Source organism: Terrapene carolina, unplaced genomic scaffold (genome assembly GCF_002925995.2).
Source record: "Terrapene carolina triunguis isolate 2854851 unplaced genomic scaffold, T_m_triunguis-2.0 Scaffold782, whole genome shotgun sequence".
In the NCBI taxonomy this organism is placed as follows: Eukaryota; Metazoa; Chordata; order Testudines; family Emydidae; genus Terrapene; species Terrapene triunguis.
In genome coordinates, this window is record NW_020665133.1 from 1024582 (window position 1) to 1049153 (window position 24572).

Below are 24572 nucleotides of genomic sequence, written 5' to 3' on the forward strand. Positions count from 1 at the left end.
CAAACAACTGTCACACAGAGTATGATGATGATGGCTACCAGGCATAATGCACCTTCTGCTGCCAAAAGGCAATGAGCTGCTGCTGTGTAGCAATGCAGTCCCACGTCTGCCAGCACCCAGGAGACATACGGTGACGGTCAGCTGAGGGGGCTCCATGCTTCCCGTGGTATGGCGTCTGCACAGGTAACCCAGGAAAAAAGGCGCGAAACGATTGTCTGCCATTGCTTTCACGGAGGGAGGGAGGGAGAGGGGGGCCTGACGACATGTACCCAGAACCACCCGCGACAATGTTTTTTGCCCCATCAGGCATTGGGATCTCAACCCAGAATTCCAATGGGCAGGGGAGACTGTGGGAACTATGGGATAGCTACCCACAGTGCAACGCTCCGGAAGTCAACGCTAGCCTCGGTACTATGGATGCACACCGCCGAATTAATGTGATTAGTGTGGACGCATGCACTCGACTTTATACAATCTGTTGCCAAAAATCGAATTCTGTAAAATCAGAGTAATTTCGTAGTGTAGACATACCCTGAGAGGGGAAATTGTAACAGTTTTTAAGTACATAAAAGGTTGTTACAAGGAGGAGGGAGAAAAATTGTTCTTTTTAACCTCTGAGGATAGGACCGCAGGGGAGGTTTAGGTTGGACATTAGGAAAAACTTCCTGTCAGGGTGGTTAAGCACTGGAATAAATTGCCTAGGTAAGTTGTAAAATCTCCATCATTGGAGATTTTTAAGAGCAGGTTAGACAAATACCTGTCAGGGATGGTCTAGATAATACTTAGTCCTGCCATGAGTGCAGGGGACTGGACTAGATGACCTCTCAAGATCTCATCCAGTCCTATGATTCTATGATTCTGTTGCACATGCACCCCATGTGTGTAAGACTGAAATCTTTTGGAAGAGCAATGTCCATTGGGGCCATGCCTGCACCCTGAATGCTCTCTGGAAGCATAAATGGAGGGGCAGCCACAACTGCCTTTTGATTTGTTCACTAAAATAGAACTCAGGGAATACAGGAATCCACAGTAACAAGGAAGGAGGGCAGGTCATAGAATGCATGTGAGCAAGGAACTGTTATTTTGTCTTTGAGAGATTGTCCAAATGAATTCCACTTCTGGTGACTTACAAGTAGGCATGTCCTGATGACGGCTACTCAATCTACTGAAACAATAACTGTAAGACAGCTTTGTCAAAGAAGATATCAGATCTGGAGTTTTCTACCCAGGAGTAGTGCTGAAAGAAAATAGGAACTGAATTCCAGGCAGCTGCTCAACCCAGCTCAGATATTAGAATGTCTCTTGGAGAAGCTGCTTGAGCTCTGGTGGAATAGGCCCTGATCTGTGTACGTGAATCCAAACACACTGTCATATAGCAATTTCCAATACAGAACAAAACCCATTTAGTCTTTGTGTGGATATAAGCTGACCTTTCATCCTATCAGCAAAGGTCAGAAGCAGGCTAGAATTCCTGAATGATCTTGTTGTCAGAAGAGTCCTGACAATAACTAAGTGGTGTAGTTTAGCTTCCCTTTGATTAGCATGAGGCTAGGGAAAGAAAACTGGCAGGTGGATAACTTGATTCAGGTGAAAATCTGAGACAACTTTAGGCAAGAACCTTGGGTGATGTTTACAGTCACCTTGTCCTTATGGAATACTCCATATGGTGATCCTGTGAGGGACTGTGTCACTCCTATTCTTCTGGCTGAAGTTCTAGCCACTAAGGGTATGCCTATACTGTATTTTAAAACCCATGGCAGCAAGACTCAGGCCCAGGTCTACAGACTCAGGGCTTGTCTACACTACCGCGGTAGTTCGACGGCTGGCAATCGAACTTCCGGGTTCGATTTATCGCGTCTGGTCTGGACGCGATAATTCGAACCAGGAAGTGCTCGCCGTCGACTGCGGTACTCCACCTCAGCGAGAGGAGTACCGCGGAGTCGACGGGGGAGCCTGCCTGCCGCGTGTGGACCGCGTCTGAACCGCGGTAAATTCGAACTAAGGTATGTCGACTTCAGCTACGTTATTCACGTAGCTGAAGTTGCGTACCTTAGATCGAATTGGGGTGTTAGTGTAGACCAGGCCTCAGGCTCATGCTACAGTGCTAAAACCAGCTGTGTAGATGTTGAGGCTCGGGTTCTGAAGCCCAGGTACGGGTTGGATTTCACATCTGAGGCTGTGTTGACCGGCTCATCAGGTCTACATACCAAAATTGCCTGGACCAGGTCTATCATGATCATCAGAGCTGCATCCTGACAGAGCTTCCTCAGAACCCTCAGTATCAATGGAATGGCGGGGTACGCATACATGAGTTCTGGCATCCAAGAGAAGAGGAAGGCATCAGACAGAGAGCCTGAGCTGTTTCCCCCACCCCAGAACAGAACATCAGACACTTCTTGTTTTGATCTGTGGCACAGGTCTACCCTTGGGCGTCTCCATTTGCAGAAGATGTCTTGTAGAATGGAGTTCCTGGTCTACAATTCATCATTGTCTAATGCAGCGGTTCTCAAACTGTGGGTCATGACCCCAAAGTGGGTCGTGACCCCATTTTAATGCAGTCGCCAGGGCCAGCATTAGACTTGCTGGGACCTGGGGCTGAAGTTGAAGCCCAAGCTCCACCCTCACCCAGGGTGGCGGGACTTGGGCTGCAGCCCTCTCTCCCCCTACTCGGGGTGGCAGGGCTCGGGCTCCGCACCTCCCCACTCCGGGTCATGTAGTAACTTTGTTGTCAGAAGAGGGTCCCAATGCAATGAAGTTTGAGAACTTCTGATCTAATGAGCGGATCTTCTAGGGAGTTCTATAGGCCTAGAAAGTGAAGGGATACCAGTGTGACTTGATGGCTGATGCACCAGTCCCAAAGGAGAACTGCTTCCTAGCAGAGAGGTAAGGAGCATGCTCCCCCTCATTGTTGATGAAGTACACTGCTGTAGCATTGTCAATCAGTATTTGTATGGTGATTCCTCAAAGTAGGGATAGGAACGCTATGCATGCTAGGTGAACAGCTCGTAGTTCCAGGACTTTTATGAAGAGATTCACTTCTTGAGGGACCAAAGAATCCAGATAAGCTCCCTATTCAAGAGAGGATGTGTCTGTCACCAGCATCTTGGTGGGAAAAAGCAATGAGAATGAACACTGTTATTCAAAAATATTCTGCTTTTAAGGGCATAGGGCACAGGTGCATCAGAAATGGAATACATACAGAAAATCAGTTGATGAAGAATATCTTATTACTTGTAAAACAAGCACACATTGTTACAAACAGGTCATGGGCAGCCAGACCTAGTAGTCAGAACCAGAGTCTGCAGTCACATGACAGTAGTCAAGAATCGGCTGGGTCAGGATATCGGGAGATCAGAAGCAGGAGAGAAGCTGGAGATCAGACCCACAAGACAGGAACAAGAGTCAGACCAGGTCAAGATACCAGGGGGTTAAAGGCAGCAGACAAACTGGAGGTCAGAAACCACAAGTCAGATGCCAGGAGTCATGCTGGGTCAGAATGCCAGGAAATCAAGTCAGGGGAGCAGGGACAGGAGAAGGGAGCAGGAAGCACACAGTCCAGAGCAGGGTGAAGCCCAGCTGTTCAGACAGCTTCTTGTTCCTGCTGCTGGCTTAAGTAGGGCCAGTGGGCCAATCAGCCGTTCTGGGACTCTGCCAATCGAGCCTCAGGGGCAGAGCCTCACACTGCGGTTGGGCTTCATGGGTCTCAGGTAAGCTATTACCAGCTGGATGGAGGGCTGGAACATGGCTGCTCCCATAAACTTTGCAGCCCTGGGCTCAAGACCCATGGATCATGACACACATACGCTCACCAAATCACTAAGACGCAGTGGATCTAATTTACCTCAATTTCAGTAAGGCATTTGATACGGTTCCACATGGGGAATTATTAGCTAAATTGGAAAAGATGGGGATCAATATGAAAATTGAAAGGTGGATAAGGAACTGGTTAAAGGGGAGACTACAACAGGTCATACTGAAAGGTGAACTGTCAGGCTGGAAGGAGGTTACTAGTGGAGTTCCTCAGGGATCGGTTTTGGGACCAATCTTATTTAATCTTTTTATTACTGACCTTGGCACAAAAAGTGGGAATGTGCTAATAAAGTTTGCAGCTGACACGAAGCTGGGAGGTATTGTCAATACAGAGAGGGACCAGGATATCCTACAGGAAGATCTGGATGACCTTGTAAACTGGAATAATAGTAATAGGATGTATTTTAATAGTGAAAAGTGCAAGGTCATGCATTTAGAGATTAACAACAAGAATTTTTGTTATAAACTGGGGACGCATCACTTGGAAGTAACAGAGGAGGAGAAGGACCGCGGAGTACTGGTTGATCACAAGATGACTATGAGTCGCCAATGTGATATGGCCGTGAAAAAAGCTAATGCGGCCTTGGGATGCATCAGACGAGGTATTTCCAGTAGAGATAAGGAGGTGTTAGTACCGTTATACAAGGCACTGGTGAGACCTCATCTGCAATAGTGTGTGCAGTTCTGGTCTCCCATGTTTAAGAAGGATGAATTCAAACTGGAACAGGTACAGAGAAGGGCTACTAGGATGATCCGAGGAATGGAAAACCTGTCTTATGAAAGGAGACTCAAAGAGCTTGGCTTGTTTAGCCTAACCAAAAGAAGGCTGAGGGGAGATATGATTGCTCTCTATAAATACATCAGAGTGATAAATACCAGGGAGGGAGAGGAATTATTTAAGCTCAGTACCAATGTGGACACAAGAACAAATGGATATAAACTGCCCATCAGGAAGTTTAGACTTGAAATTAGAAGAAGATTTCTAACCATCAGAGGAGTGAAGTTCTGGAATAGCCTTCCAAGGGGAGCAGTGGAGGCAAAAGACATATCTGGCTTCAAGACTACGCTTGATAAGTTTATGGAGGGGATGGTATGATGGGATAGCCTAATTTTGGCAATTAATTGATCTTTGACTATTAGCGGTAAATATGCCCAATGGCCTATGATGGGACACTAGATGGGGTGGGATCTGAGTTACTACAGATAATTCTTTCTTGGGTGTCTGGCTGGTGAGTCTTGCCCACATGCTCAGGGTTTAGCTGATCGCCATATTTGGGGTCGGGAAGGAATTTTCCTCCAGGGCAGATTGGCAGAGGCCCTGGAGGTTTTTCGCCTTCCTCTGCAGCGTGGGGCACGGGTCACTTGCTGGAGGATTCTCTGCACCTTGAGGTCTTTAAACCACGATTTGAGGACTTCAATGACTCAGGCATAGGTTAGGGGTTTGTTACAGGAGTGGGTGGGTGAGATTCTGTGGCCTGCGTTGTGCAGGTCAGACTAGAAGATCATAATGGTCCCTTCTGACTTTAAAGTCTATGAGTCTATAAGACAGTAAACATGGGACAACCCCAATGTCTTTTTTACAGTCACTTTTCAGAGTAGAATGACATTTTAGGCTGAAAAGTGTTAGATTTATTTGCTTATGAGTAACTACAAAAATAAATGAACTAAAATATCCAAATTTGGCATACATTTTTCTGATTGAAACACACAGCAAACTCTTTCAACCCCCGCCCTCCTTCTCCCCAACAAAAAAAGAAGAGAAGGTTACTCACCTTGCAGTAACTGAGGTTCTTCAGGATGTGTGTCCTTGTGGGTGCTCCACTCCATGTGACGGTGCATCCCGGTGCCGTTGATCGGACATCTTCGGTAGCAGTGCCTGGTTGGGACGCATGTGCTCAGCTGCTGTCTCGCGGCTTCATTAGGGTCTCCCTGAGCACGCGCGTCCCGCACCCCCCTCAGTTCCTTCTCTACCGTAGAGTTGTCTGATTACTACTCCAAAGTAGAGGGGGGGAGGGTGAGTAGCGGAGCACCCACATCTCGAAGAACTTCAGTTACTGCAAGGTGAGTAACCTTCTCTTCTTCTTCGAGTGCTGTCCCTGTGAGTGCTCCACTCCAGGTGAATGTGAAGCAGTACCCACTATGGTTGCTCGGATTTTGGAGTTGTGGCAGTGATAATGGTAGACAGTACTGTGTGGCCTACTATGGTGTCTGCCATGGTATCCTGTGTGATAGCATAATGTTTGGCAAATGTGTGGTCAGATATCCACATGGCCTCCTTGCATACGTCGGTAATAGGTACGTTGTCGAGGAATGCAACGGATGTTGACGTCACCCGAGTAGCGTGAGTTCTGATGTCCTCGAGTGGTTGAGCATTCTGAGTCTGGTAGCAGGATCTGATGCAGTCAGAGATCCACTTGGAGAGTTGTTGCTTAGAGATAGCAGCACCCTTTGATCTCTCAGTAGTGGACACAAATAACCAAGGGGATTTACAGAATGCCTTAGTTCTGTCTAGATAAAATGCAACTGCCCGTCTGACGTCGAGGGTATGTAATGCCGCTTCCTGTGGAGTCTTGTGAGGTTTAGGATGGAATGCAGGTAAGTGTATTGGCTGATTGAGGTGGAAGGTGGACACCACCTTGGGGAGGAATTTGGAGTGAAGTCACATTGTAACCTTGTCTTTAGAGAAAATCGTGTAGGGAGGGTAGGCCATCAGGTCACTTATTTCACCGACCCTTCTCGATGACGTTATGGCAACCAAGAAAGCTACTTTCATAGGCATGTGGAGCGTGGATGAGGTAGCCAGGGGCTCAAAGGGAGGTTTCATAAGACCTCGGAGAACTAGGTTGAGATTCCAGGAGGCTGCTGGTGGGTGAATCTCAGGGTAGAGATTTTGCAGGCCCGTGAGGAAGCGTTTTATGGTGCGGTGGGCAAAAAATGAATATCCGTACAGCGAATCATGGAAGGGGGTGAGAGCTGCGAAGTGTACTCTGATAGAACTGAGCGAAAGCCCGTCCTGTTTTAGTTTTAAAAGGTAGTTTAAGATGTCGGGGAGGGTTGCGGTCTGAGGTGTCAAGCATCTGTGGAAGCAACATATGGAGAAGCATTTCAACTTACGAGTGGAGTCTCCTTTAATGTGCAGGAGGACATACTGGACCTGCTCCGAACAGGCAAATTTGTGGGTTTCAAACCATGAAGGAACCACACCATCAGATGGAGTTTCTGGAGCTGCGGCTGGAGAGGCCGACCGTTGTCCTGGGAGAGCAGATTTGGTCTGTTGGGGAGAGTCCTTGGAGGACGGATGGACATGAGCAGCAGGTAAGGATACCATGTGTGTCTGGGCCAAGCTGGGGAAATAAGTATGACCTGGCCTTGTCCTCTCTGATCTTGCGTAGAACGCTGTGTATCAGTGGGATTGGCGGAAAAGCGTACATGAGGGATTTGTTCCACGGAATGAGGAACGAATCCCCTAGGGATGCGGTCTCGAGTCCCACTCTGGAGCAAAATAGATGGCATTTGTGGTTCTGAGTTGTGGCAAACAGGTCTATCGATAGGGTGCCCCTGTGGGAGAAGAGCTGTCGTAGTATCGTAGGATGCAATTCTCATTCGTGTTCCTCGGAGAAGTGTCTGCTGAGTGTGTCGGCGGTAGTGTGGCGACACCCAGGCAGGTAGGAAGCGGTGATTTCTATGTGATGTTCTATGCACCAATTCCATAACCAGATGGCTTCTGTGCATAGGGAGTGCAATCATGCTCCCCCCTGCCTGAGGAAACAAATAAGGGCAGAGCTCTTCTTGACCTGCTGCTCACAAACAGGGAAGAATTAGTAGCGGAAGCAAAAGTGGATGGGAAACTGGGAGGAAGTGCCATGAGATGGTTGAGTTCAGGATCCTGACACAAGGAAGAAAGGAGAGCAGCAAAATACTGAACATCAGAAAAGCAGACTTGGACTCCCTCAGGGAACTGATGGGCAGGATCCCCTGGAAGAATAACATCGGGGGAAAGGAGTCCAAGAGAGCTGGCTGTATTTTAAAGAATCCTTATTGAGGTTGCAGGAACAAACCATCCCGATGTGTAGAAAGAGTAGTAAATATGGCAGGCGACCAGCTTGGCTTAACAGTGAAATCCTTTCTGATCTTAAACACAAAAATGATGCTTACAAGAAGTAGAAGATTGGACAAATGACCAGGGAGGAGTATAAAAATATTGCTCAGGCATGCAGGAGTGAAATCAGGAAGGCCAAATCACACTTGGAGTTGCAGCTAGCAAGGGATGTTAAGAGTAACAAGAATGGTTTCTACAGGTATGTTAACAATAAGAAAGTCAAGGAAAATGTGGGCCCCTTACTGAATGGGGGAGGCAACCTAGTGACAGAGGATGTGGAAAAAACTAATGTACTCAATGCTTTTTTTGCCTCTGTCTTCACGAACAAGGTCAGCTCTCAGACTACTGCACTGGGCAGCACGGTATGGGGACGAGGTAAACAGCCGTCTGTGGAGAAAGAAGTGGTTCAGCACTATTTAGAAAAGCTGGATGAGCACAAGTCCATGGGGCCGGATGCCCTGCACCCTAGAGTGCTAAAGGAGTTGGTGGATGTGATCGCAGAGTCATTGGCCATTATCTTTGAAAACTCATGGCGATCGGGCGAGGTCCCGGATGATTGGAAAAAGGCTAATGTAGTGCCCATCTTTAAAAAAGGGAAGGAGGAGGATCTGGGGAACTACAGACCAGTCAGCCTCACCTCAGTCCCTGGAAAAATCATGGAGCAGGTTCTCAAGGAATCAATTTTGAAGCACTTAGAGGAGAGGAAAGTGATCAGGAACAGTCAGCATAGATTCACCAAGGGCAGGTGATGCCTGACTAACCTAACTGCCTTCTATGACAAGATAACTGGCTCTGTGGATGAGGGGAAAGCAGTGGACATGTTATTCCTTGACTTTAGCAAAGCTTTTGATACGGTCTCCCACAATATTCTTGCCAGCAAGTTAAAGAAATATGGGCTGGATGAATGGACTATAAGATGGATAGAAAGCTGGCTAGATCATCGGGCTCAACAGGTAGTGATCAATGGCTCCATGTCTAGTTGGCAGCCGGTATGAAGCGGAGTACCCCAAAGGTCGGTCCTGGGGCCGGTTTTGATCAATATCTTCATTAATGATCTGGAGGATGGCGTGGACTGCACCCTCAGCAAGTTTGCAGATGACACTAAACTGGGAGGAGTGGTAGATACGCTGGAGGGTAGGGATAGGATACAGAGGGACCTAGACAAATTAGAGGATTAGGCCAAAAGAAATCTGATGAAGTTCAACAAGGACAAGTGCAGAGTCCTGCACTTAGGATGGAAGAATCCCATGCACTGCTATAGAGTAGGGACCAAGTGGCTAGGCAGCAGTTCTGCAGAAAAGGACCTAGGGGTTACAGTGAACGAGAAACTGGATACGAGTCTACAGTGTGCCCTTGTTGCCAAGAAGGCTAGTGGCATTTTGGCCTGTGTAAGTCAGAGCATTGCCAGCAGATCGAGGGATGTGATCATTCCCCTCTATTTGGTGTTGGTGAGGCCTTGAATTTCTGTACACGTACAAATTTCTTCAGTCGGAGTAGGTCTAGTATAGGTCTCCATCCCTCGCCTTTCTTTTGGGTCAGAAAGTAGTGGGAGTAGAACACTTTTCCCCGATGTTGCGTTGGTACAGGTTCCACTGCACCTAGCTGTAGAAGATGAGCCACTTCTACGTGAAGTAGGTGCTCGTTGGAGGCGTCCCTGAAGAGGGATGGGGAAGGGGGAAGGGTGGGCAGGCAGGATATGAAAGGGATGGAGTAAACTGACTTAACTATTTCCAGGACCCACCGGTCCTGTGTGACCTGTTGCCAGACATGGTGGAAAACTTGGAGACAGTGGTCAAATGGGCAAATAGGTGGCGGAGTCAAGGGGTGATCGTGCAGACCACCGACCAACACTTCAAAATTGCTGTTTGTTACCCGATGGGTGGAAGATAGCTGGTTGTGCATGGTTTTGTCTGCGCCTAGAAGGTCAGTTGCGGTTCCTCCCAATATCATATGGTCTGGGCTGGGGCCAGTGATATTGTTGTGCGCAGGGCCTCTGATAAGTTTAATACTGTTGTCTCCTGGGGAGGGACGGGTATATGCCCAGTGTGCTCAGGGTGGCTCTAGAGTCTTTCATAGTGTGAAGGACTTCATCGGTTTTTTTAGAAAAAAGGTTATCTTTGTCAAAGGAAAGGTACTCCACTTTGTTCTGCAGATCTTTGGGGATACCGGAAGCAGACACTCAGGAAGACCTGCGCATCACCACCGCAGTTGCGGTAGTGCAGGCTGCTGTGTCCACCATGTCCAGGGATGTTTGTAGCACTGTCCTGGACACCAACTGACCTTCGACAAGGACTGACTTAAAGTCCGCTCTCCTGGCCTCTGGGATATGGGAGGCAAAATCAAAGAGCTTGTTGTAGTTGTAATCATAGCTTGCGAGGAGGGTGGGGTAATTTGCAATTCTAAATTGCAAAGTGGAGGAGGTATAAACCTTGCGGCCCAGGAGGTCAAGCCGTTTGAGGCCCTTGTCTTGCGGGGTGGGCCGGTATTGTGGCTGTTTTGTCCTGTGTGTCACTGCATCCACTACAAGAGAGTTTGGTTGTGGGTAGGAAAATAAGAAATCTACATCTTTAGCGGGAACATAATATTTACGTTCAGCCTTTTTGTATGTTGGTGGGATGGCAGCAGGGGTCTGCCAAAGAGTATCAGCTGGTTCTAGGAGGACTTCGTTTATGGGTAGCGCGATCCTTGAGGGCACAGAAGGGTGGAGGATTTTGAGGAGTCTGTTGTGTCTCCTGGACTTCCTCCAAAGGAATGTCCTGGCTGAGTGCCACCCTCTTGAAAAGTTTCTGGAATTGCTTAAAGTCGTCCACATTTTGTGGAGGTAGAGGCATGAGGGCTCCATCTACAGCTGATGGAGTCGGTGAATCAGGGAAGGGTTCATAGCCCACCTGCTCAGGAGGGGGTTCAGGAGCTCTAGATGTAAATGGAGCTAGAGATAGACGCGCAGAACGGGCTTGCGGTCTGGTGGAAGGGCCACAAGGAGGAGTGGCAGCAGGAGCCGACCAAGGGTACCACTGAGGCCAAGGCATAGTGTAAGAAAAGTGAGGTCCCACCCATGGGGGACAAAGTAGGGAAACTGAGGCTGGTTCTTGTGAGGTGCCATGCCTTGAGATATATATGGCTCCGGTGGAGTAGGAGAATCAGGCGGGGAGAACTCTGCCTGCTGCTGCATGTTGTTCTCGCTGTCAGTGAAGGTAGCCAGGTCAGGTGGCAAGAGCGGCTGTTCAAACAGTGAGCGTTGTGTGTCAAGGAGTGGAGAGTCAGGCACAGGGGCCACGGAGATATCAACTTGATGCAAAAATTGTTGCTAGTCCATGGGCTGTGGTCCTGCGGGACACGAAGTGTGAGCGGAAGCTCGCAGTGACTTGTTTAGCTTTCACGGGTGCTGCGGGCCATTTATAGGCACCCTGCAGGGGGTCCGCGTCTGCTGCGGGGGTGATGGGCAGACTCGGTGCCGACGTTCTTGTCAGCACCAGGGTAGAACGCACTGCCGGTACCAGGTCTATCTTCGGTACCGACGGGACCGGTGCCAAGGAGAGCTTCCCGCTGTAGTAAGTCGGGTCCCTGCTTTTGCGCTCCGCATGAGCCTCGGCTGAGGTGCTGCGGTGGTCGGAGGTGCCTACTTTTGGCGCTGTCAGCACCAAGAGTAAAGATCTCACAGGAGACCCCTTTACCCTTTTGAAAGTCTCTGTGCAGAGACCTTGGGGCTTCCTGCCTCTTCACCTGAGAGGGTGAAGCCGCGCTCCCGATCAGTTCAGACCTAGCAGGGGAGCGTGAGCGAGAGGGTTTAACTTGTGCCTGTCTCCATAGGCGGTTGCAGAGATTTCTCCATCAGGAGCATTTTTAGCCGCAAGTCCCTGTCATGACGAGCCCTGGTTTTCAGGCTGGTACAATGGTGACACTTAGCGGGGAAGTGTGTGTCACCGAGGCGTTTCGAGTGTCCGTCAGACTGCGGCATAGGCTCCTTGCAGGAGTGGCATTTCTTAAAGCCCGGGGACCCTGGAATCATTGAACTATTATTGCCTGGGGGGAGAGTCTCAACAGGAGACAAACGTGGGAGAAAAAGGGTTTTTTTTTGTTTGGTTGGGTTTTTTTAAACTAATGAACTATTCTAAAGGAAGGGAGAGAACTGGAATATTTCTATCTAACTATTTCTATATCTTTTTACTTATTTCCTTCAGTGACCAGGGAAGAGGTTCAGCACTGCCCTGAGTCCCATCTTCAGCTGAGGACGGTTGAGAAGGAACTAAGGGGGAGTGCAAGATGCGCACGCTCAGGCAGACCCTAACGCCGCCGCGAGACAGCAGCTGAGCACGTGCATCCCGACCAGGCACTGCTACCGAAGATCTCCGGGCAACGGCACCGGGACGCACCGTCACCTGGAATGGAGCACCCACAGGGACAGAACTCGAAGAAGAACCGGTCTTATTATCAAGCACAGCAGAAAATTGGAAGTAAGAAAAAATATATATACAAATCCTGTGGTTTCAGGACTTCTTGAGATTCTTCAAATTCTAAACTTTCATTTTAAAAATTAAGCGTTTGCCTTTTTTCACTGTAAACTTGTAAAATCATGTGCTCTTGCTCCTTTTACCTAGCCTTGGTGAAAATTATACTTATGGGTTTATAACAAAAAACAAAGTTGCACGGATTTAACTAAAGGTGTGATTTTGGGGGCTGTGGTGGATAATCAGCTGAACATGAGTCCCAGTGTGACGCTGTGGCCAAAAGAGCTAATACAATCCTTAGATGCATAAACAGGGGAATCTCAAGTAGGAGTAGAGAGGTTATTTTACCTCTATATTTGGCACTGATAGAATACTGTGTCCAGTTCTGATAGACACAATTCAAGAAGAATTTTGATAAATTGCAGCAGGTTCAGAGAAGAGTCACAAGAATGATTAAAGGATTAGAAAACATGCCTTATAGTGATAGACTCAAGGAGCTCAATCAATTTAGCTTAACAAAGAGAAAGCTAAGGGGTGACTTGATTACAGTCTACAAGTACAAGTAACAAGTATTTAATAATGGGCTTTTCAATCGAGCAGAGAAAAGTATAACACAATCTAATGACTGGAAGTTGAAGCTAGACAAATTCAGACTAAAAATAAGGCAAAAAAAAAATGTTAACAGTGAGCGTAATTAACCACTGGAACAAATTACCAAGGGTCCTGGTGGATTCTCCATTACTAATAATTTTTAAATGAAGTTCAGATGTTTTCCCAAAAGATCTGCTCTAGAAATTAATTTGGGGAAGTTCTATGGCCTTTGTTATACAGGAGGTCAGACTAGATGATAACAATGGTCTCTTCTGGCCTTGGAATCTGTGAATCGGGGGGAGGGATAGCTCAGTGGTTTGAGCATTGGCCTGCTAAACCCAGAGTTGTGAGTTCAATCCTTGAGGGGGGCACTCAGGGATCTGGGGCAAAAATCAGTACTTGGTCCTGCTAGTGAAGGCAGGGGGCTGGACTCAATGACCTTTCAGGGTCCCTTCCAGTTCTATGAGATAGGTATATCTCCATATATTATATTATTTAATCTATGAATTTAAAATCTATTTAGTTAAGCTAGGGCAAAAGGCTGTGTGAACACTTTTAAACTAGAGTAAAGATATTAGGAATAGGTTTAAGTTAAACTGAAATAAACCACTCTTAAACCAAAATAAGGCTACGTCTTCACTACACGGGGGGGTCGATTTAAGATATGCAAATTCAGCTACGCGTCGTAGCTGAATTCAACGTATCCGAGCCGACTTACCCCTCTGTGAGGACGGCGGCAAATCGACCTCCGCGGCTCCCCCGTCGACGGCACTTACTCCTACCTGTGCTGGTGGAGTACAAGCGTCGATTCGGGGATCGATTGTCACGTGACGCGATAATTCGATCCCTGAGAGATCGATTTCTACCCGCCGATTCAGGCGGGTAGTGAAGACGTAGCCTAAGAGTGTCTACATGGGGCTTGCCATCAGCTTAACTCAGGGTACGTCTACACTTACCGGAGGGTCCGGCGGCAGGCAATCGATGTTCTGGGATCGATTTATCGCGTCTAGTGAAGACGCAATAAAATCGATCCCTGATCGCTCTGCCGTCGACTCCGGAAATCCACCGCAGCAAGAGGCGGCAGCGGAGTCGACGGCGGCGCGGCAGCGGTCGACTTGCCGCCGTCCTCACAGCCAGGTAAGTCGACCTAAAATTCGCCACTTCAGCTACGCTATTCACGTAGCTGAAGTTGCGTATCTTAGGTCGACCCCCCGCTGTAGTGTAGACCTAGCCTAAATCAGTTTAAAAGCCAAGTAATGAAAACTCCTTACAACACTTTGTAGTCATAAAAATACACTTTATGCATTGTAAGACTTTGTCTTACCAATAACAAAAATGGATAAAGAAATAATTCCAGCATTTCACATAAACAGTTCCTATTAAGAAATAAACCCTTTACTAGATTTGGGTGGAAGAGGAGAAATTAAAATTTCTAAGTGATTGAAAAGTCCCTGTGTAAGCGTAGTGAGCACTGGCTATAATTTTCAGAAACTCTAAGGACACCACAAGGCATGATCTCTCTGTCTGGCACAGTTATATGCTTCAAAAGAAAAGATTTATTTTCTTAAACTATCATCTTCCCTATCACTGTATGGAACTTTGGATGAAACTTTTATGCCAGAGGCCAATTCAAACAGCTCAGCTGCTCTACTGTGTGATCTTGATTAGACTGAGCAATAACAGATCTGCACATCTTTCAGTGCAGTAAAGGCAAAGAGTGGTCCAGTGACTACCTGAAGATTCTCATCCTCTCGGATCAGCTGCTTCCTGGGAAAGATCTGATTAGCCTGGATGCATTCAAGGCTGTGCTGAGTCTCTTCATCCTAGAAACAAAACTCTACAGTTAATTTCAACACTGTTACCCATTCACAGCAGACCTCTCCATTGACAGAAGGCATGAAGAGTTCCCAGTGACCAATGAAAGATTTAGGCACGATGAACTATTACGAGAATTCAGCTACCAGTGACCCACAGAAGTGACATCATAGTTGCAATTTTACAATACTAGTGGCCCACAACTTTGCAATGTAAAACACAGATTTGGGATCTCTTTCCTTTGTTAAACACAAAAACATGAAGCAAAGTATTTCCCTTTCAATTTTAAATGCAATTTTTAAGAAATTGTAGCAAGGGGGCGTGGTCTCCCTCCCTGACAGGTAGGGAGAGAACCAGGACCACTCCCTGGTGTGCAGAACCGGGATATCAGCGCCACCCCGCTGGACGCAGAGGGGTGGGACAGGAAGCGGAACTATAAAAGGCCGGCCCTCTAGCTCAGTTGGGGCAGTGCTGCCAGAGGAGCAGGACGTCTCTTCCCCCCCGCAGACACGCCCTGGAGCCTGGACCTGATAAAGGCTGCTACAGCGCCAGAGACCTGGAGGGACTGCCGGAGCTGCCAGTCACTGGGGAGCTGTTGGGCTGCCACTCGTCATTTACTCCAGCGAGATCAACGACAACCCCGGAACCCAGGTACCCTCAAACTGGGAGTGGAGGAAGGAGCCCAGGGAAGCCGAATAGGGTTCGGCTGGGTTACTGACTGCAAGCCAGCCAGCATGGAGAAAAGCCTGTTGAGAGTCTTTGGGTTTAGGGATGAGAACAACAAGGGTGATGTCGTGGTGGGCGTGTGCTACAGACCACCAGATCAGAAGTATGAGGTAGATGAGGCTTTCTTCAGACAACTGAAGTTTCCAGATCACAGGCCCTGGTACTAATGGGAGACTTCAATCACCCTGACATCTGCTGGAAGAGCAATACAGAATTGCACAGACAATCCAGGAAGTTTTTGGAGAGTGTTGGGGACAACTTCCTGGTACAAGTGCTGGAGCAACCGATTAGGGACCTTGCTCCTCTTGACCTGCTCCTTACAAACAGGAAAGAATTGGTAGGGGAAGTAGAAGCGGATGGCAACCTAGGCAGCAGTGACCATGAGATGGTTGAGTTCAGGATCCTCACAAAACGAAGAAAGGAGAGTAGCAAAATACAGACCCTGGACTTCAGAAAAGCAGACTTTGACTCCTTTAGGGAACTGATGGGCAGGATCCCCTGGGAAGCTAATATGAGGGGGCAAGGAGTCCAGGAGAGCCAGCTGTATTTTAAAGAAGCCTTAGTGAGGGCGCAGGAACATACCAACCCGAAGTGCAGAAAGAATAGGAAATATGGCAGGCGACCACCTTGGCTTAACAGTGAAATCGTTATCTCCAGACTGATTCTTGCCTGCATATTTATACCTGCCTCTGGAAATTTCCATTACATGCATCTGACGAAGTGGGTATTCAACCACGAAAGCTTATGCTCCAATACATCTGTTAGTCTTTAAGGTGCCACAGGACTCTGTTGCTTTTTAGTGAAATCTTTGGTGAGCTTAAACTCAAAAAGGAAGCTTACAAGAAATGGAAATTTGGACAGATCACTAGGGAGGAGTATGAAAAAATTGCTCAGGCATGCAGGGGTGTAATCAGGAAGACCAAGGCACAATTGGAGTTGCAGCTAGCAAGGGATGTGAAGGGTAACAAGAAGGGTTTCTACAGGTATGTTAGCAACAAGAAGGTCAGGGAAAGTGTGGGACCCTTGCTGAATGGGGGAGGCACATGATGTGGAAAAAGCTGAAGTACTTAGCTCCAGGATGCTGCACTGGGCAACACAGTATGGGGAGGAGGTGAGCAGCCCTCAGTGGTCAAAGAACAGGTTAAGGACTATTTAGAAAAGCTGGATGTGCACAAGTCCATGGGTCCAGATCAAATGCATCCAAGGGTGCTGAAGGAGTTGGCTGATGTGATTGCAGAGCCATTTGACATTATATATGAAAATTCATGGCGATCAAGGGAGGTCCCGGACAATTGGAGAAAGGCAAATATAGTGCCTATATTTTAAAAAGGGAAGGAGGAGGATCCGGGGAACTACAGACCAGTCAGCCTCACTTCAGTCCCCAGCAAAACCATGGAACAAGTCCTCGAGGAATCCATTTTGAAGCACTTTGAGGAGAGGAAGGTGATCAGGAACAGTCAACATGGATTCACCAAAGGCAACTCATGCCTGACCAACCTGATTGCCTTCTATGATGAGATATCTGGCTCTGTGGATATGGGGAAAGCAGTGGATGTGATATATCTTGACTTTAGCAAAGCTTTTCATATGGTCTCCCACAGTATTCTTGCCAGCAAGTTAAAAAAGTATGGATTAAATGAATGGACTACAAGGTGGATAGAAAGCTGGCTAGATCATCGGGCTCAACGGGTAGTGATCAATGGCTCCATGTCTAGTTGGCAGCCGGTATCAAGCGGAGTGCCCCAAGGGTCGGACCTGGGGCCGGTTTTGTTCAACATCTTTATCAATGATCTGGATGATGGGATTAATTGCACCCTCAGCCATTTTGCAGATGACACTAAGCTAGGGGGAGAGATAGATAAGCTGGAGCGTAGGGATAGGGTCCAGAGTGACCTAGACAAATTGGAGGATTGGGCCAAAAGAAATCTGATGAGGTTCAACAAGGACAAGTGCAGAGTCCTACATTTAGGAAGGAAGACTCCAATGCACCGCTACAGGCTGTGGACCGACTGGCTAAGCAGCAGTTCTGCAGAAAAGGACCTGGGGATTACAGTGGACGAGAAGCTGGGTATGAATCAGCATTGTGCCCTTGTTGCCAAGAATGCCAATGGCATATTGGGCTGTATTAATAGGAGCATTGCCACCAGATCGAGGGAAGTGATTATTCCCCTCTATTCGGCACTGGTGAGGCCACATCTGGAGTATTGGTCCTCCCACTACAGAAGGGATGTGGACAAATTGGAGAGAGTCCAGCGGAGGGCAACGGAAATTATTAGGGGGCTGGGGCACATCAGTTACAAGGAGAGACTGAGGGAACTGGGCTTATTTAGTCTGCAGAAGAGAAGAGTGAGTCGGGATTTGATAGCAGCCTTCAACTACCTGAAGGGGGGTTCCAAAGAGGATGGAGCTAGGCTGTTCTCAGTGGTGGCAAATGACAGAAGAAGCAGCAATGGTCTCCAGTTGCAGTGGGGGAGGTCTAGGTTGGATATTAGGAAACACTATTTCACTAGGAGGGTGGTGAAGCACTGGAATGGGTTACCCAGGGAGGGGGTGGAATCTCCATCCTTAGAGGTTTTTAAGGCCTGGCTTGACAAAGCCCTGGCTGGGACGATTTATTTGGGGTTGGCCCTGCTTTGAGCAGGGAATTGGACTAGATGACCTCCTGAGGTCTCTTTCAACCCTAATCTTCTATGATTCTATGTTGCGTCTGGATTTCCCCACTGACGGACCACTCTGCTACTGTTGGGGCCCTGGGCTGGGTGGAGTGGGTGGGCCTGAGTCCCCCTACCCCGTGCCACCCTACCTGTATTGGTCTGATGCCCGCCTGAGCTAGGACGCCGATGGTTTAGCTGGCTCTCCCATCAGAGAGCTAATCTCCCCTGAGACTGTTGTGCTGCTTTGCCTGACAGCAGGCCAGAGCCCCCTTACCTGACTGCTGCCCCACCCTGAGTGCGGGCTCTGGGCTATAGACTTGCTGCCACCCGGCTCGACTGTGGGCCAGGCCCATTATATGTGTGCAGCCCCGCTCTGGCTGAGTGTCGGGGCCACCAGACCCAACTGATACCCAGCCTGGACTGAAGGCTAGGGCCTATTAACTGCTGGCTAATTCTCCCTGAACGGAGTCGCTCTAGGAGCATTGCAGCAAGGAGGCTTGGTCTCCCTCCCTGATAGGCGGGGAGAGAACCACGACCGCCTTACAGAAATTAACTCAGTCCTTATACTACACAAATCTGCACCTTTCCTGCACAATTTAAACAGCCTTGCTCTACACAGTAAAATTGCACTAGCAAATTAATTTCAAACAGCCTTGCAATAAATCTGACTTAAATGCCATGAACAGTACATGGCTAATTAATCTGAATTTGGATGGAAGAATACTGCCTTGGTTTATATGCCAGACTGCTGGCAGATGGTACACGTGGAATAATGATGACGATCATCACAAAATTAAAACACAAATTGCTCAAAGATAAATAAAAAGGCAATGAAAACTATCTTTTCAGTTCAACCAGAAGCCTGGAGTGACATGTATGTCAGGTATTATCACACAGTACCAACTCTCTCATCCTTCTTGTGCTGCAGCCTGCTTTGTTTTGGTCAGTCCTGACAAAACCCATGTGCTTACCATGACAGGCCCAGGCTAGGAGGAGAAATCCTCGTCTTTGCTCACAACACTTTGAGGCTCTTCTTTCCGTAATAGTAAAAGCTGGAAAACAAAATGGCAAAGTGTAAATGTGAAGACAAATTCATTTTATCTTCTGGTGGCAAATAAATTATTTTAAATGCAAGTTAATTTTAAAGACCAAGACTCTAGTTAGAAGAAAACCCCAATTATACATCAATGAACAGATGAAGTCAATACAAACTAACTTGCTTTACAAGCACACACCATTATGAAATATGCCTGACTGCTTTAATGCATTCTCAATAATCACCAGTGAACAGGCTGCCAGGAGAATAATAGTTGAATGTAACAATTATACTAATCTGTTTGTCTCATTTAAATTAAACATATGGCTTTCCAGGCTGCCCTGAGAACATTCCTGAGTCATTTGTAGATGCAGACTCTTCCCATCTATTTCTTATTTTTTTATACAAATATATTATGGATTTTCCTACCCACATCACAAAAAAGGATACACGTAAATTACATTGAAAATATGTTCAGTGTTCAACAGTGTTGAAGCTCATCTGCCCTTACATTTATATTTGGAAGTTTCAGCACTGTGGTTGATGAAGGAAGCCATACTGAATTCACCAGCCCACAGAGACAATGATATTGCAATATCACTAACTGCACACTGTATATTGTACAGAATATTTATTGGGGCGGGGGGGGAGACGGGACACCACAAAACAGCAGTGGATGCATGTATTTCAAAAGCAAAACACATTCCAGTATGCAAAAATGCCCAGAGACAAAGGAAAACCCAGACCTACTATCTCTGTTGCACCTAAATAGTCCCATTAATATCAGTAAAAACAACGAGGAGTCCTTGTGGTACCTCAGAGACTAACAAATGAATTTGTGCATAAGCTTTTGTGGGCTAAAACCCACTTCATCAGATGCATGCAGTGGAAAATACAGTAGGGAGGTATAAATACACAGCATATGAAAAGATGGGAGTTGCCGTACCAAGTGGGGGGTCAGTGCTAACGAGCCAATTCAATTAAGGTGGAAGTGGACTATTCTCAACAGTTGACAACAAGGGGTGGAAATCGCTTTTGTAGTACTAATGAGGCCAATGTAATCTACACAATCAGCAGCACTGCTATGCGTACCCGCATGGCCCCACAGTATGCCAACATTTTTATGGCTGACTTAGAACAATGCTTCCTCAGCTCTCGTCCCCTAACGCCCCTACTCTATCATCTGGACCCAAGGGAAGGAGGCCCTTGAGGAATTCCACCAGGATTTCAACAATTTCCACCCCACCATCAACCTCAGCCTGGACCAGTCATAGAATCATAGAATCTCAGGGTTGGAAGGGACCTCAGGAGGTCATCTAGTCCAATCCGCTGCTCAAAGCAGTCCAATCCCCAACTAAATCATCCCAACCTCCCCCACTGCAACTTGAGACCATTACTCCTTGTTCTTTCATCTAATAATCTCCCCTCATTCTTCTCTTCTGCAGACTAAATAATCCCAGTTCCCTCAGCCTCTCCTCATAAGTCATGTGCTCCAGCCCCCTAATCATTTTTGTTGCCCTCCGCAGGACTCTTTCCAATTTTTCCAACATCCTTCATGTAGTGTGGGGCCCATAACTGGACACAGTACTCCAGACGAGGCCTCCAACGCCAAATAGAGGGGAATGATCACACCCCTCGATCTGCTGGCAATGCTCCGACTTACACAGGCCAAAATGCCATTAGTCTTCTTGGCAACAAGGACACACTGTTGACTCATATCCAGTTTCTTGTCCACTGTAACCCCTAGGTCCTTTTCTGCAGAACTGCTGCCTAGCCACTTGGGTCCCTACTCTGTAGCAGTGCATGGGATTCTTCCATCCTAAGTGCAGGACTCTGCACTTGTCCTTGTTGAACCTCATCAGATTTATTTTGGCCCAATCCTCCAATTTGTCTAGGTCCCTCTGTATCCTATCACTATCCTCCAGCGTATCTACCACTCCTCCCAGTTTAGTGTCATCTGCAAACTTGCTGACAGTGCAATCCACGCCATCCTCCAGATCATTAATGAAGATATTGAACAAAACCGGCCCCAGGACCGACACTTCGGGCACTCCGCTTGATACCGGCTGCCAACTAGACATGGAGCCGTTGATCACTACCTGTTGAGCCCGATGATCTAGCCAGCTTTCTATCCACCTTATAGTCCATTCATCCAGCCCATATTTCTTTAACTTGCTGGCAAGAATACTGTGGGAGCCTGTATCAAAAGCTTTTCTAAAGTCAAGAAATAACACGTCCACTGCTTTCCCCTCATCCACAGAGCCAGTTATCTCATCATAGAAGGCAATTAGATTAATCAGGCATGACTTGCCCTTGGTGAATCCATGCTGACTGTTCCTGATCACTTTCCTCTCCTCTAAGTGCTTCAGAATTGACTCCTTGAGGACCTGCTCCATGATATTTCCAGGGACTGAGGTTAGGCTGACTGGCCCGTAGTTCCTCGGATCCTGCTTCTTCCCTTTTTTAAAGATGGGCAATACATTATCCTTTTTCCAGTCCTCCGGGACCTTCCCCGATCGCCATGAGTTTTCAAAGATAATGGCCAATGACTCTGCAATTACATCCGCCAACTGCTTTAGCACCCTCGGATGCAGTGCATCTGGCCCCATGGACTTGTGCTTGTCCAGCTTTTCTAAATAGTCCTGAACCACTTCTTTCTCCACAGAGGTCTGGTCACCTCCTCCCCATACTGTGCTGCCCAGTGCAGTAGTCTGAGAGCTGACGTTGTTCGTCAAGACAAGAGGCAAAAAAAGCATTGAGTACATTAGTTTTTTCCACATCCTCTGTCACTAGGTTGCCTCCCCCATTCAGTAAGGGGACCACACTTTCCTTGACCACCTTCTTGTTGCTAACATACTTGTAGAAACCATTTTGTTACTCTTAACATCCCTTGCTACCTGCAACTCCAAGTGTGATTTGGCCTTCCTGATTTCACTCCTGCATGCCTGAGAAATATTTTTATACTCCTCCCTGGTCATTTGTCCAATCTTCCACTTCTTGTAAGCTTCTTTTTTGTGTTTAAGATCAATAAGGATTTCACTGTTAAGCCAAGCTGGTCGCCTGCCATATTTACTGTTCTTTCTACACATCAGGATGGTTTGTTCCTGCAACCTCAATAAGGATTCTTTAAAACACAGCCAGCTCTCCTGGATTCCTTTCCCCCCCATGTTATTCTCCCAGGGGATCCTGCCCATCAGTTCCATGAGGGAGTCCAAGTCTGCTTTTCTGAAGTCCAGGGTCCGCATTCTGCTGCTCTCCTTTCTTCCTTGTGTCAGGATCCTGAACTCGATCATCTCATGGTCACTGCCTCCCAGGTTCCCATCCACTTTTGCTTCCCCTACTAATTCTTCCCTATTTGTGAGCAGCAGGTCAAGAAGAGCTCTGTCCCTAGTTGAATTAATATTTTTAAAGAGACACTGACTGGTTCAAAAACAGATTTTTTAAAAAGCAACTGTTGTGTCTATAGTGTTGTTTTGTGCACTGCAGGGTGCAGTACCATCTGCTACCACTGTGGAACTCTTGATGTAGCTTTAGCTGCTTCAACTTTACTTGAGTCCTAGGGTAGCGCATATGGGCTACAGGCACTGACAGAGCAGGCGCAGACTGGTGGGACTAGGCACCTGAGGGGCTAACTCAGATTAGCTTCTCAAAGACAAGAATATAGGGTCCTCTGTTGCCTGCAAATATGATCTCCTCCTACGGTATCAGATTCTGCTTCTCCAGGACCCTCAACAGGTATGAAGGGGTTCTGAGATGGGGGGGGGGGGGGGAGATACACTGTGGAAGATGAGCTGGAGTGGGGGACAGACGGATTTTGAGTCTATGGGGAAACTGAGCAAAGAGTGGTTTTGAACTGGGTGCAGGGTTGCTGAAGGGATCTGAGCCTGTGGTATCTGCAGCCATTCCACGCATTTGCGGCGCTGTTGCCACTGTTATAAATGATCCTGCTGAGATAATTAATCTGCAAACTCTGCCATCCATAGTTTATAAAGTCATACTTGGCCATCAGTGGCAATTTAGTTAGAGATCCAGAACTGTAGTCCAGCTGAGAAGACCTTTCGACCTATAAGGTCCAGTCTCTTGCCCTCCCTGTCTGTCAGGGTGGAGCATGGGTATGGCTGCTTGGATCACCAGGGAGTTAGCTGGAGGGTGTGAAATAAAAAATCGGACCTTTTGATGGAGACTTGGTACCTTTCCTCAGCCCCCTTCGGGGTGGGGGCGAATGTGGCCCGGGCATGCCACAGGGCGTGTCGTGCTGGTTGAAGAATGGTATCATTGATTGGTAAGGTTCAGAGTTTATTGACATGCTGACTGCAACAGCGCTCAGCCAAATCCAGCATCATCTCTAGCTTGTTGGGTGATGGTGTAATGAGATGCGAAAGTGGGAACTGATGACCATATTGCCACTTTACAAATGTCCTGGATAGGAACTTGTGCTACAAATGCTGCCATAGATGCTTGGGTCCTTGTGGAATGTGCTGTTAGGGCAGGAACCTTTTCCCGGTCATAGCATGTACAGATGCAGGATGCGATCCATGATGAAATTCTCTGGGCTCAGATGGGAAGACCTTTCATCCTGTCTCTAGTAGGACCTCGCGGACCTGCCCCAAGCATGCTAGCTCTGCGGGGTTCAGCCATGGAGCTTCCAGGCTGTCAGATGAAGGGACTGGAGATTCAGGTGATGCAGACAGAGGTGGTCCTGAGAGATCAGGTGTGGACACAGAGGTAGAAGGATTGGCATCTCCACTGAGAGGTCTAGGAATGTGGCGAACCGATGGTGGGGCCAGGCAGGGGCTACCAGAATGACTCACGCTTTGTCCCTTCTGATCCTCAGCAAGATCTTGCGTATGAGAGGAATGGGAGGAAACACGTAGAAGACATGACCCATCCAAGGGAGGAGGAAGGCATCTGCAAGAGATCCGGGGCTGTGACCCAGGAGGGAGCTGAACTGGAAACACTTCCTGTTGTGCTTTTGTTGCAAACTGATCTATCTGGGGAGTCCCCCACCTCTGGAAAATGGTGTTCACGATATCTGGACGAATGGACCACTTGTGGTGGTTGGAGAAGGATCTGCTAAGGTGATCCACTAGCTCACTTTGCAAAACCAGCAGATTGGAAGCCTTGAGGTGGATCGAGTGGGCTATGTTAAAGTCCCACAAGCAAAGTGCTTCCTGGCACAGGTGATAGGAGCGCATTTCTCCCTCCCTGTTGATATAAAACATCGTCATCATGTTGTCTGTAAGAGCTGACACGTTCTTACCTGCCACATGGGGCTGGAATGCCTGGCAAGCCAAGTGAACCGCCCTGAGATCCCTGATGTTGATGTGCAGCGAGAGTTCTTCCAGAGCCATGAGTTCTGAGGGAACCCAAGTGAGCACACCAGCCCATCGCTG

General features: G+C 47.7%; 1 protein-coding gene across 8 annotated transcripts in view; it reads right to left on the reverse strand.

The window, feature by feature from the left end:
• Positions 1–24572, reverse strand: part of MTMR3 (myotubularin related protein 3) — a 216075-nt gene that overhangs the window by 96662 nt on the left and 94841 nt on the right. For all 8 annotated transcript variants that reach the window (XM_026660440.2, XM_029913661.1, XM_026660441.2 and 5 more), the window contains exons 2-3: positions 19115–19195; positions 14682–14771 (exon numbers count right to left, since the gene is read on the reverse strand). In XM_026660440.2, coding sequence (XP_026516225.1) covers positions 14682–14771; positions 19115–19117 — 93 coding nt within the window. In that variant the 5' untranslated portion in view covers positions 19118–19195. The remainder of the gene's footprint in view (positions 1–14681; positions 14772–19114; positions 19196–24572) is intronic.